Source organism: Populus trichocarpa, chromosome 15 (assembly GCF_000002775.5).
Source record: "Populus trichocarpa isolate Nisqually-1 chromosome 15, P.trichocarpa_v4.1, whole genome shotgun sequence".
Lineage (NCBI taxonomy): Eukaryota > Viridiplantae > Streptophyta > Magnoliopsida > Malpighiales > Salicaceae > Populus > Populus trichocarpa.
The window spans coordinates 6,367,261-6,383,517 of NC_037299.2; the positions used below are offsets into that span (position 1 = coordinate 6,367,261).

Sequence of the window (16,257 nt, forward strand, 5' to 3'; positions counted from 1 at the left end):
TTATGGCTAGGGAAGATATTGGCACCCCAAGCACACTTTATCTAAGATAAGTTGCATTGTGTGGTCTGGATGTGGTTTAAAGGTTTTCTTTCGCTTCTGTTTTGCGTCCACTTATAAATGTTGTTGGACTCATCACATTGTGTGGTTTGGATCAGACCCCAAGCTTCGTCTTAAATGTTGTTTTCCACTCATCACTTTTTTTCATCCTAATATGATGGTACTCACTTTTCAAGTCAATTTTAGAGAAAATACAGGATCCATGTAACTCATCTAACATGACATCAATCTTAAGAATAAGATGTATATACTTTACCGTTATGTTGTTGATTGCTCAACAATCAACACACATCCTCCATGTTCCATCCTTTTTAGGCACAAGTGGCACGGGTGCAGCACACGGGCTCATACTTTCATGAATGTACCCCTTTTCCATCAACTTATCAACTTGCCCTAAAACATGAATGTACCCCTTTTCCATCAGTTTATACACTTGCCCTAGAAGCTCCTTTGTCTACTCGGGATTGCTTCTATAGGCTGGTCAGTTGGGAATTGATGTTCCGGGTACGAAATCAATCTGATATTCTATCCCCCTCAATGGTGGTAATCAGCTAGGAATATCATCGGGGAACCACAACCTGTTTAGTCACTTTCACTTCACCACTATCATTCACCCATTGCAATTTATATGGTTTAGCATGCTTAACATTACACAAATTCAATTTACTAATAAGGGTGGTACTACAAACATTAACACAACTTCCACTATCTATAATTAAACTACACACCTTGTTTTGTACATAACAACGTGTATGGAAGATGTTCTCTCTTTGTTGATTAGTTTCATCTTCCTTGACCTGAGCCTGAGATGTTTGCCTTATATAACCAGGGACTCATCAATAGATAATGCTAACTCATCCCCATCACTATCCTCCAATGGTGGCATGCTTTTACAATCAGATCTGTCACTTTTAGATTTGATATCACCATTATCTTTAATCATCATGATTCTCTTGTTTGGACACTCCGAAGCATAATGTCAATGTCCCTAACACCTAAAACATTTAACATCATGAGTATGTTTAGGTTGAGTTTCATATTTACCTTTGACAGGAGTAGGGACATCAACTTTTGCCTTTGCTGGTTCGGTTATGGAAGGAACAAAGGACCTCGGCCAGACAGTACCCTCTCTCCTTAGATTCAGCTTTCAAGATGATGAGAACCCGAATTAAACGGTGGCCGAACATGTCCCTTTTCGAATACCAAATGATGTGAACCGCGTGATACAAAATGATGCGAACCTCGTGATCACGTGGTCATGCAACCTACACGCAAAAACACCAAATTCCCGGAAAGCCAAGTAAATCAGGTTTGATAGGATTGTGACACAAATATAACTTGTACCTAGGCACCAGCACTTTTGAAAACGGAAACCCCCACGGAACGAATATTAATTCGCCAATAAGAAGTGTAAGGATGACGCCACGAAGTCAGTTGTTTTTCGATAAGTCGTTTCAGTTCTTTAAAGAACCAAGGAAAGAAGAATATCTCATAACTCACACACAAAGTTGCGGCACAAGATGTTTATTAATCTGAAAATTTCGTAGCCTTATATGTCTGATTATGGCTTTATTCATACTGACTTCTAAACTGAAATAAACCCTAATAGACCCCCCCTTATGTGGACTTATATGAGACCCACTTACAATTGACCTAAATAAGTAATAATAATCCAAAGACTAAGAAAAAATAATAAAAATCCAAAATCAATATCCTATATATGCTAGAATCAGATTTGTCAACCCTAAGAAGTCCCAAATAGATTAGGAAATCTGATCTGAATGTAGAATTAATTCTAATGTCCCAATGACTTATATTCTAAAGTTTTCTTATTTTGCATGGACAATTAATGAAGAAAATCTCATTCTTTTATACCTGCCAATTTAGTTTCCTTCCTAGAAACCAAAATATCATTAAATACCACCAGTCATTCTTTCCTTGTGTTGCTATGATGAATAAGGAATCCTTGTAAGAAAAGGATTCTGAAACATTAATGAATTCTTGCCACACATGAAAACTATGTTGCAACTAGTTAAAGATCCTTGTTGAACTATGAGATTCCCAAAACAAGCTGTCACATCCTTGTAAGAAAAGGATTCTTGCCAAATAGGAAGTCCACAATAAGGTTGTCAAAAACGCTTTTTTGACACGACACAGATTATACAATATAAATTCAAATCAATCATAAAATTGCAAATAAAATATTTTAACTAACATCATAAAATCGTAAGTAAAATATTTTAACTAAAATCGTAAAATCACAAGTAAAATATTTTAATTAAATTGCAAGATCCAGTCAAGTAGTAAATAATAATATAACACAATTAAAATAAAAGTAAAATAAACAATACAAATATTCAAACAACCTTAAAATACATAATTCAAATAAAAATTCATACATGTCCATAGAATTTCATGAACTAAAAGTTAACAAACCTAAAACAAAAATTCCAGAAACTCAAATAAACAACAAATATATTTCCCTCAAATCTCAACTAACTTTATAGAGTTATTGGGATATCATATCATATTCCATTTCAACCAACAGATTGATGATAAAACAAAGAAACATATACAGCCTGAATTAAGAAAATTCCAGCCTAGTTTCGAGAACTAAGGAAACAAACCACCATGTACTATGTTTCAAAGTCCCAAACAGTGCTAGGTGAAGTAGAAACCCAAAAGATAAGTGCCAAGATACACAAATCTGAGAGAGTATGTCAGACAACATTTAGATTCTACAATATAGATCCAAATTCAGAGTAAATTTTCTAAATAGGTGATGTGGACCAGCCCAGAAACACCAGCAAGGACCCATTACATGTTCCAAATGGTCCAATGACTCGGTCCAAGGCAAAGACATTGAAAGAGACATTGAATGCATTGGTTTTGAATGTTTCAACCAAGTCAGAATTGAAAGGTCCATTAGAGTATCAAGAGGAGACCCTAGTACATCTTATCCATGTGCAAGAGGGGTCCAACATAACCTTATTTGGGCCATGAGGTGAGGACAGCAAAGGAAACAAAAGAATCCTTCTACAACTTGGAAACAACATGGGTGGTTACCTTTTCCTTTTGTTTCTAGGATTAAGGGGCTGCGTGGAAGGCTATAAATAAGCCTTGAATCAGTTCTATAATATTTTACTTCCTTCTCTTCTTCTCATGACAGAACATGGATTTAATATTATGGGCTTTGTTTTATTTTGTTAGCTACAGCGCAAGGCTTGTTTGGGCTTAATTAATACTTTGTTTTCAGTTAGGATCCAAGGTTTGTTTGGATTAAGTTATGAGCTTCTCAGTTTAGGGTTTTGGGTCAGTTTTAAGTGGACCTCATTTAAGTCCACATAAGGGGTCCATTAGGGTTAACTTTTCAAGAACTATTTAAACTCATGTAAGCCAAAATTTCAGCAGCTTGGATGATAATTACTTCTGAATTTTTCAGTTTTAACGTGTGAGAGTGATTCTTGCATTCTTCAGTTCTTGAACGAACTGAATCTGACTTATCGAAGAATAACTGGCTTCGTGGCGTCATTCTACTCAATCCAATAGTGTTGTGGTGCCTTGGGGCAGGTTTCCATTGTGTCACACTCCTATCAGACCTATTTCGGCTTTCCGGGATCAGATCTCAATCTTGATTGTGGGTTGCGTGACCACGTGATCACGAGGTTTGCATCAGTTGGTATTAGAGCTAGGCTCCGAAACAAGGTCATATCCTTCTGTTATTTTCGTTTTTTTTTGTGTTCCTTTAAGTTTTTCAGTGTTTGCATCCATCTTCTTGTTCTTCGTGTCTGCGTCATCTAAGCAAAAAAAAAAAAAAGAGGTTATATTTCATCTTGTTACTGTCTCTAATCATATCAGTATATTAAAAAGAAAGAGAGATAGGGATTAGTTGAAATTTTAAGGATCATTCAATTTTTGCCGCAGAAACACAACTCTTGTTGAACCATAATAAAACCACCTCAGAATCAATTGAAACTTCATATTCAATCTATTGGGGGTGAGATCGCATCATATATCAAATTTGGACTTATTCTGATATTGTTTGCTTGAGGTTTTAATTCGAGGCTCAATTCTGCCGCAAAAACACTACTCTTTGTGAACCATAAGTAAACCACCTCAGAATCAATTGAAACTTCATATTCATTCTATTGGGGGTGAGATCGCATCATATGTCAAATTTGGGCTTATTCTGATATTGTTTGCTTGAGGTTTTAAATCGAGGTCAATTCTGCCGCAGAAACACTACTCTTTGTGAACCATAAGCAAAATACCTTAGAATATATTGAAACTTCATATTCTATGTATTGGAGATGATATCTCACCATATATTCAATTTGGACTTATTTTGATATCGGATTCTGGAGGTTTTAATTGGGGGTTCAATTCTGCCGCAAACTGATCATACAAGGGGTTTGGATACCTAGACATAAAAGAATGACCTATGAATTGATTTATGTTGTTTTTTTAGTATTATAATACTAAATATTGAATTTTAGGTCATTTCGAGATCGTCTGGTCTGGGTTTCAATTCTGTTACGTAAAAATTGCGTAAGAGGTTAGATTTGCGTCAAGTTTCAAAACGTTATCCTTACTGTTTAGTTTTGTCCAAATCTTTTTGGTTCTATTATATTTGGGTTATTTAGGAGTCAAGTAACTGTTTTAGCTAATATTCGCTTCTGTTTTATTTCGTGTCTTCGTTTCGTCCACAATTCGTACGAATTTGCATTGCTACTCGCAAAATCATAATTGTAGTTTTGTTTTGCTTTGTTTTCAGTATATTTATTGATTCTTGAGTCTGAAAATTATAATTAGAGTGCGCTGCGAAGGCTACTGACTTTGATTTGTTGATTTCAGTTCCTAAAGAACCAAAAGAAAGCAAGTTGTGAGGTAAAAGGCATTGTGAGCTATTAGAGTGAAAAGCCTTGATTTTTTTGTGTGATACACAAGAGGTGTGAGGACATATTTTGTGCTACTAACCAAATTTTGCAGATTCAAAGAATGTCTGAAAACAACGAATCAGCTACACAAAACGCTGACGTAGCTTTCCAATTGCGAGCCATAGGCCAACAACTTGAGCTATTGTCTAGAACGTACAAGGATCTGAAAGATGAGGTGAATTCAATAAAGCAACAGAATCGTGGGGCTGATCGCCGAGGAAATACGGTCCGTATGGCCGTACGAAATGTCAGATCTGATTTTGAAGAGTTCGTTGACGAAAACGCAGATGCGGGTGAAGATGACTATGATTTTGCATCTGCTGGCCAAGGAATCAGGTCTGGACCAAACAGGGCTAGGATGAATGTGAATTTCCGTGGCATGGGCACTTATGAAGATATGGATGGGGACTTGGACACCATTAAACTGAAAATTCCTAACTTTCAAGGTAAAAACGATCCTGAGGCTTATTTGGAGTGAGAGAAAAAGGTAGATTGGATTTTTTATTGCCATAGCTATTCTGAACAAAAGAAGGTGAAATTGGTGATAATTGAGTTTACGGAGTATGCATTGATTTGGTGGGATCAAATTGTAATTAGTAGGAGGAGGAATGGGGAGCGACCCGTTCAGACTTGGGGGGAGATGAAAGTCTTAATGAGGAGACGATTTGTGCCAAACCACTATTACAGAGACTTATATCTGAAGCTCCAAGGTCTGAATGAAGGTTATAAGACAGTAGATGAATATCACAAAGAGATGGAGATAGCAATGATTCGGGCCAATGTTGTTGAGGATAGAGAAGCCACCATGGCTAGGTTTCTTAATGGGTTGAATCGGGACATTGCCAATGTGGTTGAGCTACAGCATTATGTGGAGCTAGAGGACATGGTTCACATGGCTACGAAGGTGGAGAGACAACTTCGGAAGGGACATCCTCGGCCAGCGTTTAATTCGGGCTCTTCATCATCTTGGAAGCCGAATCTAAAGAGAGAGGGTACTGTCCGGCCAAGATCCTTTGTTCCTTCTAGAACTGAACTACCAAAGGCTAAAGTTGAGGTTCCTCCTGATGCCAAAGGTAAATCTGAAACTCAACCTAAACGTACCCGTGATGTTAAATGTTTCAGCTGTCAAGGACATGGACATTATGCTTCAGAGTGTCCAAACAAGAGAATCATGATGATTAGAGATAATGGTGATATGGAATCTGAAAGTGACACATCTGATTGTGAAGGCGAACACTTGTTAGAGGATAGTGATGGGGATGAGTTAGCATTACCGGTTGGGGAGTCCTTGGTTATAAGACGAACACTTCAGGTTCAGGTAAAGGAAGATGAAATTAATCAACAAAGGGAGAACATCTTCCATACGCGTTGTTATGTACAAAGCAAGGTGTGTGGTTTAATTATAGATAGTGGAAGCTGTGTTAATGTTTGTAGTACCACCCTTGTTAGTAAACTGAATTTGTGTACTGTTAAGCATGCTAAACCATATAGATTGCAATGGCTGAATGATAGTGGTGAAGTGAAAGTGACTAAACAGGTTGTGGTTCCATTTTTTATTGGGAAATATGTTGATGAAGTTCTGTGCGACGTGGTACCAATGCAAGCAAGTCACATCTTGTTGGGGAGACCATGGCAATATGATAGGAAGGCAATTCATGATGGGGTTAAAAATAGGTTACCATTGTAAAAGATGGTAAAACCATCACTCTTGTACCTCTTACACCCAAACAGGTGTATGATGATCAAATAAAGCTAAAAAGTGAGCATGAGGCAATGGGGAGAGAAAATCAAGGTGAGGAACAAGGGGAGAGAAGACCAATAGATTCGGCTAAAACTCAAACCACTACAACCCATTCGGCCACCCATCCAAACACAAACAAATATTCAGCCAACACTCCAAACAAATCAAACCATTCGACCACAACTCAAAAACACCCAAATCTGGCCGAGAGTGGAGGCAAGACAAGAGGAGTGAAGAAAGTCAGTAAGGGTGATGAGAATTGTGTGGAAAAAGTAAAGAAACAACCCAATTTTTATGCTAGAGAGGGTGAGGTCAGATCTGCAATTTTCACTAACAAGCCAATGATTTTACTTGTGTACAAAGAGGCTTACTTTAATACTAATGATCTTGATCATATTGTGCCTAGTGTTGCTATTGCTTTGTTGCAGGAGTTTGATGATGTGTTCCCTGATGATACTCCTAGCGGATTACCACCATTGAGGGGGATAGAGCATCAGCTTGATTTCGTACCCGGAGCTTCAATTCCTAACCGACCAGCCTATAGAAGCAATCCCGAGGAGACGAAGGAGCTTCAAAGGCAAGTTGATGAGCTGATGGAAAAGGGCTACATTCGTGAGAGTATGAGTCTGTGTGCTGCACCTGTGCTACTTGTGCCTAAGAAGGATGGAACATGGAGGATGTGTGTTGATTGCCGAGCCATCAACAACATAACGGTAAAGTATAGTGATGTGCATCATGGGAATTATAATCCATCTTGTAAGGCTAAAACTAATGTGCAAGAGGATTCAGATGGTCCAATGACAAGATCGAGAGCGAAACAACTACAAAGGGCCTTGACGAGTCAAATTGGAATGATTGAAGCTGCGTCAGAGTTAAAAATTAGCAATCAGTTTGAAATTGGTTCAAGGATGTTTATTTGCCTACAATTGGAACTTGGAGATGAGAAAAGCCCTTAATTGTTCTTTTGATGCTGGGCTACTCGAATTTGGGTTGATATGCAAATAAGTGAAGGAATTGATGCTGTTTATGGTCAGAACAGCAAATGAATTTGAACCCGAATTTGAAGTCATCCATTGCATGTGAAAACAAGACTAATCAAGGTGGATTTCAAGTTCAGAACGTGTTCTTTCTAGATTGTCAAACCATGATTGTATTGGACTTTTGTGTAAGAAGATATGGTTGTTTTAAATTTGGTCTGTTTGTGTTAGAAAGGTCAAAAAACGTGTGCTAGTTAATTTGTCTAGGTTAGTTTGTCAAAGTCTGTTTTTTGGGCTTGACTTCTGCCATGTTGAATTATTCCTAACTTTGGAGGGATGTTCCAATTATAAATATAGTATCAGAATATGTAATAAAGAACTTATGGCCAAGATTTGAAACTTAATTCACAGAATTAAGAGTTGTTCTTCCAAATTGATTTTTGTGAAGAACCCTACCTGACTTATCACTCTTCAATCACAAAGAGTGTGGCGTCGAAATCCTAGATTGATCTTTGTGGCGTCCAGATCGACTTATCAAAGTATCATTCTAGTCTATCCTCCATCTTATTTACCTTGAAATCACTATAATCCAGCCTAAACACCAAAAGAAAGACAACACAACCAGACCCATCCTTCATCCATTTTCGTCAGATTCATTGTTGCCGATTTTCGAATCATTCACGGCACATCATCTGGTATCAGAGCATCAGTTGCGATCTAAGGCAGGAGCCAAAAACAGAAGAAAGGCTTGCTGGAATTGAGGTTGATAAACTTAATTATGGCTGGAGATTTGTTGGTTGTGCAACGGGTTCTGAATGCACAAATTGACGTTAGTGATGAGCAACGCGAGAACATCTTTCATACTCGATGTCAGATTCGAGATAAGGTGTGTGGGATGATCATTGACAACGGAAGTTGCACTAATGTTGCGTCAACTACCTTGGTGGAGAAATTGGGTTTAACTACCCTTCCACATCCCAGGCCGTACAGTTTGCGATGGCTGAATGAGAATGGGGAGATTCGGGTGACAAAGCAAGTTCGTGTACCTTTTTCCATTAAAACCTATCATGACGAGGTTTTGTGTGACGTTGCGCCAATGTCAGCTAGCCATTTGTTGCTGGGTCGTCCATGGCAGTTTGATAAGGATGTGACCTACAATGGACGAAAGAACACTTATTCTTTTATGCTGAATGGAAAGAAGGTGAACTTGTTACCATTGAGTTCTCAACAGGTTAGAGAGGATCAGATACGAAGCCAACAAAAGGAGGTGAAATCACGTAAGGGGCTGTTGTTAGCCAAAAAAGGAGACATCAAACAAGCATTAGCTTCAGCAGGGGCTGTTTTCATGATTTGGGCAAAGCAATTACTACAAGTAGAAGGATTGGACTTACCAATACAGATTAACGAATTGCTTGAAGAATTTAAAGATGTGTTTCCAGATGAATTACCTAAAGGGTTACCACCTATTCGTGGAATTGAGCATCAAATTGATTTGGTGCCGGGAGCTTCACTTCCTAACAGACCAGCATACAGATGTAATCCAGAGGAAGCAAAAGAGATTCAAAGGCAGGTTGGTGAGCTCTTAGAGAAGGGCTATGTGCGAGAATCACTTAGTCCATGTTCCGTACCTACTTTGCTTGTACCGAAGAAAGATGGTACCATGAGGATGTGTATGGACAGCCGCGCTATCAACAAAATAACAGTTAAGTATCGATTTCCTATACCCAGACTTGATGATTTGCTTGATGAGTTGCATGGAGCTGCATTGTTTTCTAAAGTCGATTTGATGAGTGGTTATCACCAAATTAGAATGAAAGAAGGAGATGAATGGAAAACAGCATTTAAAACTAAACAGGGGTTATATGAATGGATGGTAATGCCGTTTGGGTTATCTAATGCGCCTAGTACATTTATGAGGCTTATGAATCACGTTTTGAGGAAGTATATTGGGTTGTTTGTTGTAGTATATTTTGATGATATCCTGGTGTATAGCAAGACCTTTGATGATCATATGAAGCATCTTAGAGTTGTGTTTGAAACTTTGCGAGATTCTAAGTTGTATGGGAAACTCACAAAGTGTTACTTCTGTAAAGAAAGTGTCGTGTTTCTTGGGTATATTATCTCTAGCAGGGGAGTTAAGGTTGATGAGGAGAAAATTGAGGCAATTCGGGACTGGCCAAAACCTGCTAGTATCGCTGATGTGAGGAGTTTCCATGGTTTAGCTTCTTTCTACAGGCGATTTGTGAAAGACTTCAGCTCTATTGTTGCTCCTATGACAGAATGCTTGAAAAAAGGGAACGACTTTAGATGGAGTGAAGATGCGCAGAAAGCATTTGAGCTAATTAAGGAGAAGTTGTGTACTGCTCCAGTTTTAGCACTTCCAGACTTTGCTAAAACATTCGAAATAGAGTGCGATGCTTCCGGAGTTGGAATTGGGGCTGTCTTGCTGCAAGAAAAGAGGCCGATTGCATTCTTCAGTGAAAAGTTAAATGGAGCACGTTTGAACTACTCTATTTACGACAAGGAGTTCTATGCTTTGATTCGGGCTCTAGAGGTTTGGCAGCACTACTTATTGCCTAAAGAATTTGTTATACATACTGATCATGAATCCTTGAAGTATCTTAAGGGGCAAAGCAAGCTGAATCGCAGACATGCTAAATGGGTGGAGTTTATGGAGTCATTTCCTTATGTCATAAAGTACAAGAAAGGGCAAGTTAATGTGGTTGCTGATGCTCTTTCTAGGAGGTTTGCACTGATCTCTATGTTGAATGCAAAGCTGATGGGTTTTGAACAAGTGAAGGAACAGTATGCTAATGATTCCTACTTTGCTAATGTGGTTGTCGAATGTGCAAAGGGAGCTTGTGATGGGTTCTTTATGCATGAAGGTTACTTGTTCAAAATGGGCAGAATGTGTATTCCTTCAGGATCGTTACGGGAGTTGCTTGTGCGAGAGGCTCATGGTGGTGGTCTTAGTGGTCATTTTGGGGAGAAGAAGACTTATGAGCTGCTGAAAGAACATTTCTTTTGGCCTAGCATGTTACGGGATGTGCACAAGGTGATTGAGAGATGTGCTATTTGCAAGAAAGCTAAGGGTAAAGAGAATGCATATGGACTGTATATGCCATTGCCTATTCCAGAGCAACCATGGATGGATGTTAGCATGGACTTTGTACTTGGGTTACCAAGAACACAGCGTGGAAAGGATTCAATAATGGTCGTGGTTGATCGATTCTCCAAAATGTCTCATTTCATTCCTTGCAACAAAACTGATGATGCAGTACATGTTGCTGATTTGTTCTTTCAAGAGATTGTTCGTTTGCATGGAGTTCCTAAAAGCATTGTCTCTGATCGTGATACAAAGTTCTTAAGCCACTTTTGGAAGACTCTTTGGAGGAAGCTTGGAACGAAGTTACTTTTCAGTACGGCATGTCATCCACAAACTGATGGACAAACTGAGGTAGTAAACCGAACTTTATCTTCTTTGTTACGAGCTGTTATACATAAGAATTTGAAGAGTTGGGATACTTGTTTGCCTATTGTGGAGTTTGCATATAATCGTAGTGTGCATGGGGCTACAAAATTTTCACCATTTGAGGTTGTGTATGGCTTTAATCCTTGTGTTCCTATTGATCTTATTCATATTCCAATTGATGAGAGGACATCTATGGATGGAATTAGAAAGGCAGAATTGATGAAGAAACTACATGAGCAGGTTCGATTACATATTGAGGAGAAAACGATAAAGTATGCTAAACAGGCTAACAAGGGGCGGAAAATGGTTAGGTTTGAACCTGGAGATCTTGTTTGGATTCATATTAGCAAGGGCAGATTCCCAAGCAAACGTAAGTCCAAGTTGATGCCAAGAGCTGATGGTCCATTTCGGATTATAGAGAAGGTGAATGACAATGCGTATAAGGTAGATCTTCCTGGTAATTACAACGTATCAGCTACTTTTAATGTGAAAGACTTGACTCCAAACTTGGATGACGATGACGATTCTGATTTAAGGACAAATCATTTTCAACCCGGGGCTGATGATGTGCATCATGGGAATTATAATCCATCTTGTAAGGCTAAAACTAATGTGCAAGAGGATTCAGATGGTCCAATGACAAGATCGAGAGCGAAACAACTACAAAGGGCCTTGACGAGTCAAATTGGAATGATTGAAGCTGCGTCAGAGTTAAAAATTAGCAATCAGTTTGAAATTGGTTCAAGGATGTTTATTTGCCTACAATTGGAACTTGGAGATGAGAAAAGCCCTTAATTGTTCTTTTGATGCTGGGCTACTCGAATTTGGGTTGATATGCAAATAAGTGAAGGAATTGATGCTGTTTATGGTCAGAACAGCAAATGAATTTGAACCCGAATTTGAAGTCATCCATTGCATGTGAAAACAAGACTAATCAAGGTGGATTTCAAGTTCAGAACGTGTTCTTTCTAGATTGTCAAACCATGATTGTATTGGACTTTTGTGTAAGAAGATATGGTTGTTTTAAATTTGGTCTGTTTGTGTTAGAAAGGTCAAAAAACGTGTGCTAGTTAATTTGTCTAGGTTAGTTTGTCAAAGTCTGTTTTTTGGGCTTGACTTCTGCCATGTTGAATTATTCCTAACTTTGGAGGGATGTTCCAATTATAAATATAGTATCAGAATATGTAATAAAGAACTTATGGCCAAGATTTGAAACTTAATTCACAGAATTAAGAGTTGTTCTTCCAAATTGATTTTTGTGAAGAACCCTACCTGACTTATCACTCTTCAATCACAAAGAGTGTGGCGTCGAAATCCTAGATTGATCTTTGTGGCGTCCAGATCGACTTATCAAAGTATCATTCTAGTCTATCCTCCATCTTATTTACCTTGAAATCACTATAATCCAGCCTAAACACCAAAAGAAAGACAACACAACCAGACCCATCCTTCATCCATTTTCGTCAGATTCATTGTTGCCGATTTTCGAATCATTCACGGCACATCATCGACACCCCATTCCTAGGCTTGATGACATGTTAGATGAGTTACATGGATCCTGTATTTTCTCTAAAATCGATTTGAAAAGTGGGTACCATCAAATTAGAATGAAAGAAGGTGATGAGTGGAAAACAACATTTAAGACTACGCATGTTAATGCCGTTTGGACTTACAAATGCACCTAGTACGTTTATGCGTTTAATGAATCATGTGTTGCGTGCATTCATAGGTAAGTTTGTGGTTGTGTATTTTGATGACATTCTGATCTATAGCAAGCACTTAACTGAGCATCTTGATCATTTGCGTAATGTACTTAGTGTGTTGCGTAGTGAGAAATTGTATGCTAATCTTAAAAAGTGTGCCTTTTGCATAGAGAAAATTGTGTTTCTTGGCTATGTTGTAACTGCACAGGGTATCGAGATGGATGATGAGAAAGTTAAGGCCATCCAGGATTGGCCTACACCCAAATCGGTAAGTGAGGTAAGGAGTTTTCATGGGTTAGCTAGTTTTTATAGGCGTTTTGTGAAAAATTTCAGTACAATAGCTGCACCCTTGAATGAAGTTGTTAAAAAGTCAGTTGGGTTTAAATGGGGGGAGGAACAAGAATTGGTTTTTGTTCTTTTGAAAGATAAATTATGTTCTGCACCTGTTTTGGCTTTACCTGACTAAAACGAAAGCATTTGAAATAGAATGTGATGCATCTGGAATGGGAATAGGTGCTGTTTTGATGCAGGATCGGAGACCTATTGCATATTTTAGTGAGAAGTTAAGTGGAGCGACCTTGAACTATCCTACTTACGACAAAGAACTCTATGCATTGGTAGGAGCACTTGAGACATGGCAACATTACTTGTGGCCAAAAGAGTTCGTAATCCATTCGGATCATGAGTCTTTGAAACATCTGAAAGGACAAGGTAAGTTGAATAGGAGGCATGCAAAATGGGTTGAATTCATTGAAACTTTTCCTTACGTAATCAAGTATAAGCAAGGCAAAGAGAACATCGTAGCTGATGCACTTTCGCGCAGGTATGCGTGACCACGTGATCAGATCTATTTCGGCTTTCCGGGATCAGATCTCAATCTTGATTGTGGGTTGCGTGACCACGTGATCACGAGGTTCGCATCAATAGGCCACTTCCTTTCCACAATCAAATGCAATTTTCAATTATGTTAGTGCGAATTCCCTCTCATCGAGTTATATTCGTTGCAAAAGACTATGATTTGGAGAACAAAGCAAACCGAAATTGCAGTAAGAGGGAGGTAATCAAACATACCTTTTCAGCTGATTTGATGCGAGAAGGCTAAAAGAGTGGCTACTGACTAGATCTCAATGGTGAGAGTAGATAGCTCCCTATCGTACTTTAAAGTTCATACTAAAGTAAATTGCAGGTGCTATGCTGGTAACCAAATTATATTTATGCTATATTTGTAACAGAAGATCAGGCTTGTACTTACAGGAGCTTTAAATTCTGGTTGATGTGCTGCAATTTCGAACATACAGCATCCTGAAACATTAGATAGATGTTATTGCCACTGCGGAAGTAAATTTGATAAATTCAAATCCATGCTTCTAGATTTCTTACCAAATGACCATATGTCTGATTTGTAGTTGGCACACATGTAATTAGGAGTGCCAACTACCTAAGTGACATGCAAAGGCATAGAAAACAGAAAGATGAAAAGAACCATTTTAAGACAAGTAGTTCAAACACCAGCTCTTAGGATTTTGAATCAAAACATACTGGGACCCTAAATGGTACCCAAACACTATCTGAGTTGCAGGCATTAGATACAGTAAGAAGTTGAGAAAAAAAGTTGTAACAGTTTGAAATCAGGGGTGTAATTTCAATTGACAAGTTAAAACAAAGTAAATTAGTAATATACTAAAGATGCAATCAAGTCCATACCGAAGAAGCAAGGTCTTCTGTGTTGAGCAGCTTTGCAAGTCCAAAGTCACATGTTCATGCCACACAAGATATACTACTCTTAAATGAAGAGAAGATTTAAAATCCAGACTCGATGAAGAAAATCCTTCCGACTAGTATTTCTTTTGGCTTACATGCCAAGGCGGATGTTATTTTCCTTTATAAGGAATATGTTGGAACACTGGAATTCAACGAGTCAATCAGTAAGTTCATGTCATCAGCTAATATGATGGGAGAAGGCTAAAAGTTAACAAACCTAAAACGATTTAGGGAAAGGGGAAAGGGAAAAGCTGAAAAGGGGAAGGGTGGAGACGTGGACTTGGAGTGTTAGGCGGGGGAGTCAGTTGTTTTTCATTTCATGTGAAATCGTGAAATCGGACCGGGTTTCATGTTTTTTACAAGTTGACCTGATTTTACACGAGTTTGACTGGGTTTGATCGATTTTACTAGTTTTCAAGTTTTAAACCCGATTTTACACGTTTTACTCCTTTTGACTTGTAAAATCATCCAATTTTACTAGTCAAAACGCGTTTTCAATAACCTTGGTCCACATGTCGAAAAAAATAAAGAATAAAATTCGTACAATCTGTTCTGACCTATATCGCAAGATTTTCCTGAACTCTGATTCACCTGAAAGTTTAGCCCAAAATAGATAAATGCCTCTAGAAGCTTTTGGTAAAGTTTCAGCTTAATAGCGTAAAACTAGATGGTAGAAAATTTTACGCAAAAGTCTAAATCTAACCTTGCTTGGATCGTATCAGAAAGCTCGCGATTAAGCAATGGGAATGGTAAACAAGGTAGTTTCTTACAAAGATCTGGTTGGTGGATATTGTGATGCTAAAGATGTGATAAAGATCCATTTCTCCTTCTTTTGCCATGACAAGTGTTATTGAATATGGTGCGAAATGTAAAGCTTCTAAGAGCTTAACCATGTCAAAGAACATATAAAGGGGGGAGTTGATTACTATCCTGAGACATTTAATAATTCTACTACTACCGTATATAAGACACAAGTGATATTATTATATCCAAACATAGATATAATCATTTTGGACTGAATTTATTCCATAACTTCATTTCACTTTAATGTTGATGATGCTTGATTTTACAAAGAAAACATTATTTTGCTTGGCGCACTTCATGGAAAAATGCAAGGGTATGGCTATTCTCAATCTAACTTACTGGGATCAAAACCTAGGCAAGTTTTTTTCATCTAACAGTTTCTCCATGAAAAAATCAACTTATGCTCGTGCATAGAAAACTTCCCAGTTATCTTTGTCATTAAATACTAAAGTGGACGTTGTTTGCATAGAAGATTTCCACGTTATCATTATCATCCAACTTTGTTAATTTTAATGCATGTCACATGTCACTCCCTTTTCTTCGTCCAAGTTTTAGTATTTTATCTCCATCACCTATACCTTCCTAATTGTTCAAGAGCACTAGATGTTGCAACTGCAATTCTTCTAGCTTTACAAGTGATGCCCTATGCCACTCCTACAATCGTTGGTTGCTTTCTCTTTTCATTGTTCTCCATGAACAACTTCATTTCCAATCAAAAGAAAGGAGACTCTCATGTGTTAAGTTGTTTCAATTTATATTTTTGCTCGGAAATAAAACAAGGTAAAAAAATGAATCCTTGCGGCGC

General features: G+C 38.1%; 1 protein-coding gene across 1 annotated transcript; it reads left to right on the forward strand.

Moving 5' to 3' along the window:
- The first annotated feature begins 5,055 nt into the window (after window positions 1–5,055).
- LOC112324378 (uncharacterized) lies at window positions 5,056–12,242 on the forward strand. Its single transcript, XM_052447666.1, has 6 exons — window positions 5,056–5,358; window positions 5,515–6,642; window positions 7,164–7,414; window positions 9,810–10,457; window positions 10,590–11,350; window positions 11,504–12,242. Exons 1-6 carry the CDS (start codon window positions 5,056–5,058, stop codon window positions 11,977–11,979), a joined length of 3,567 nt encoding a protein of 1,188 aa, XP_052303626.1. The 3' UTR covers window positions 11,980–12,242.
- Window positions 12,243–16,257: the final 4,015 nt, after the last annotated feature.

Excerpts from the sequence above, each read along its gene's own strand:
- LOC112324378 (XM_052447666.1), top strand. The coding sequence starts at position 5,056 with ATGTCTGAAAACAACGAATCAGCTACACAAAACGCTGACGTAGCTTTC. Across the intron at positions 6,643-7,163 it reads CATGGCAATATGATAGGAAG|GAGTTTGATGATGTGTTCCC; the intron begins GCAATTCATGAT and ends GCTTTGTTGCAG. Across the intron at positions 7,415-9,809 it reads AAGGATGGAACATGGAGGAT|TGTCGTGTTTCTTGGGTATA; the intron begins GTGTGTTGATTG and ends CTGTAAAGAAAG.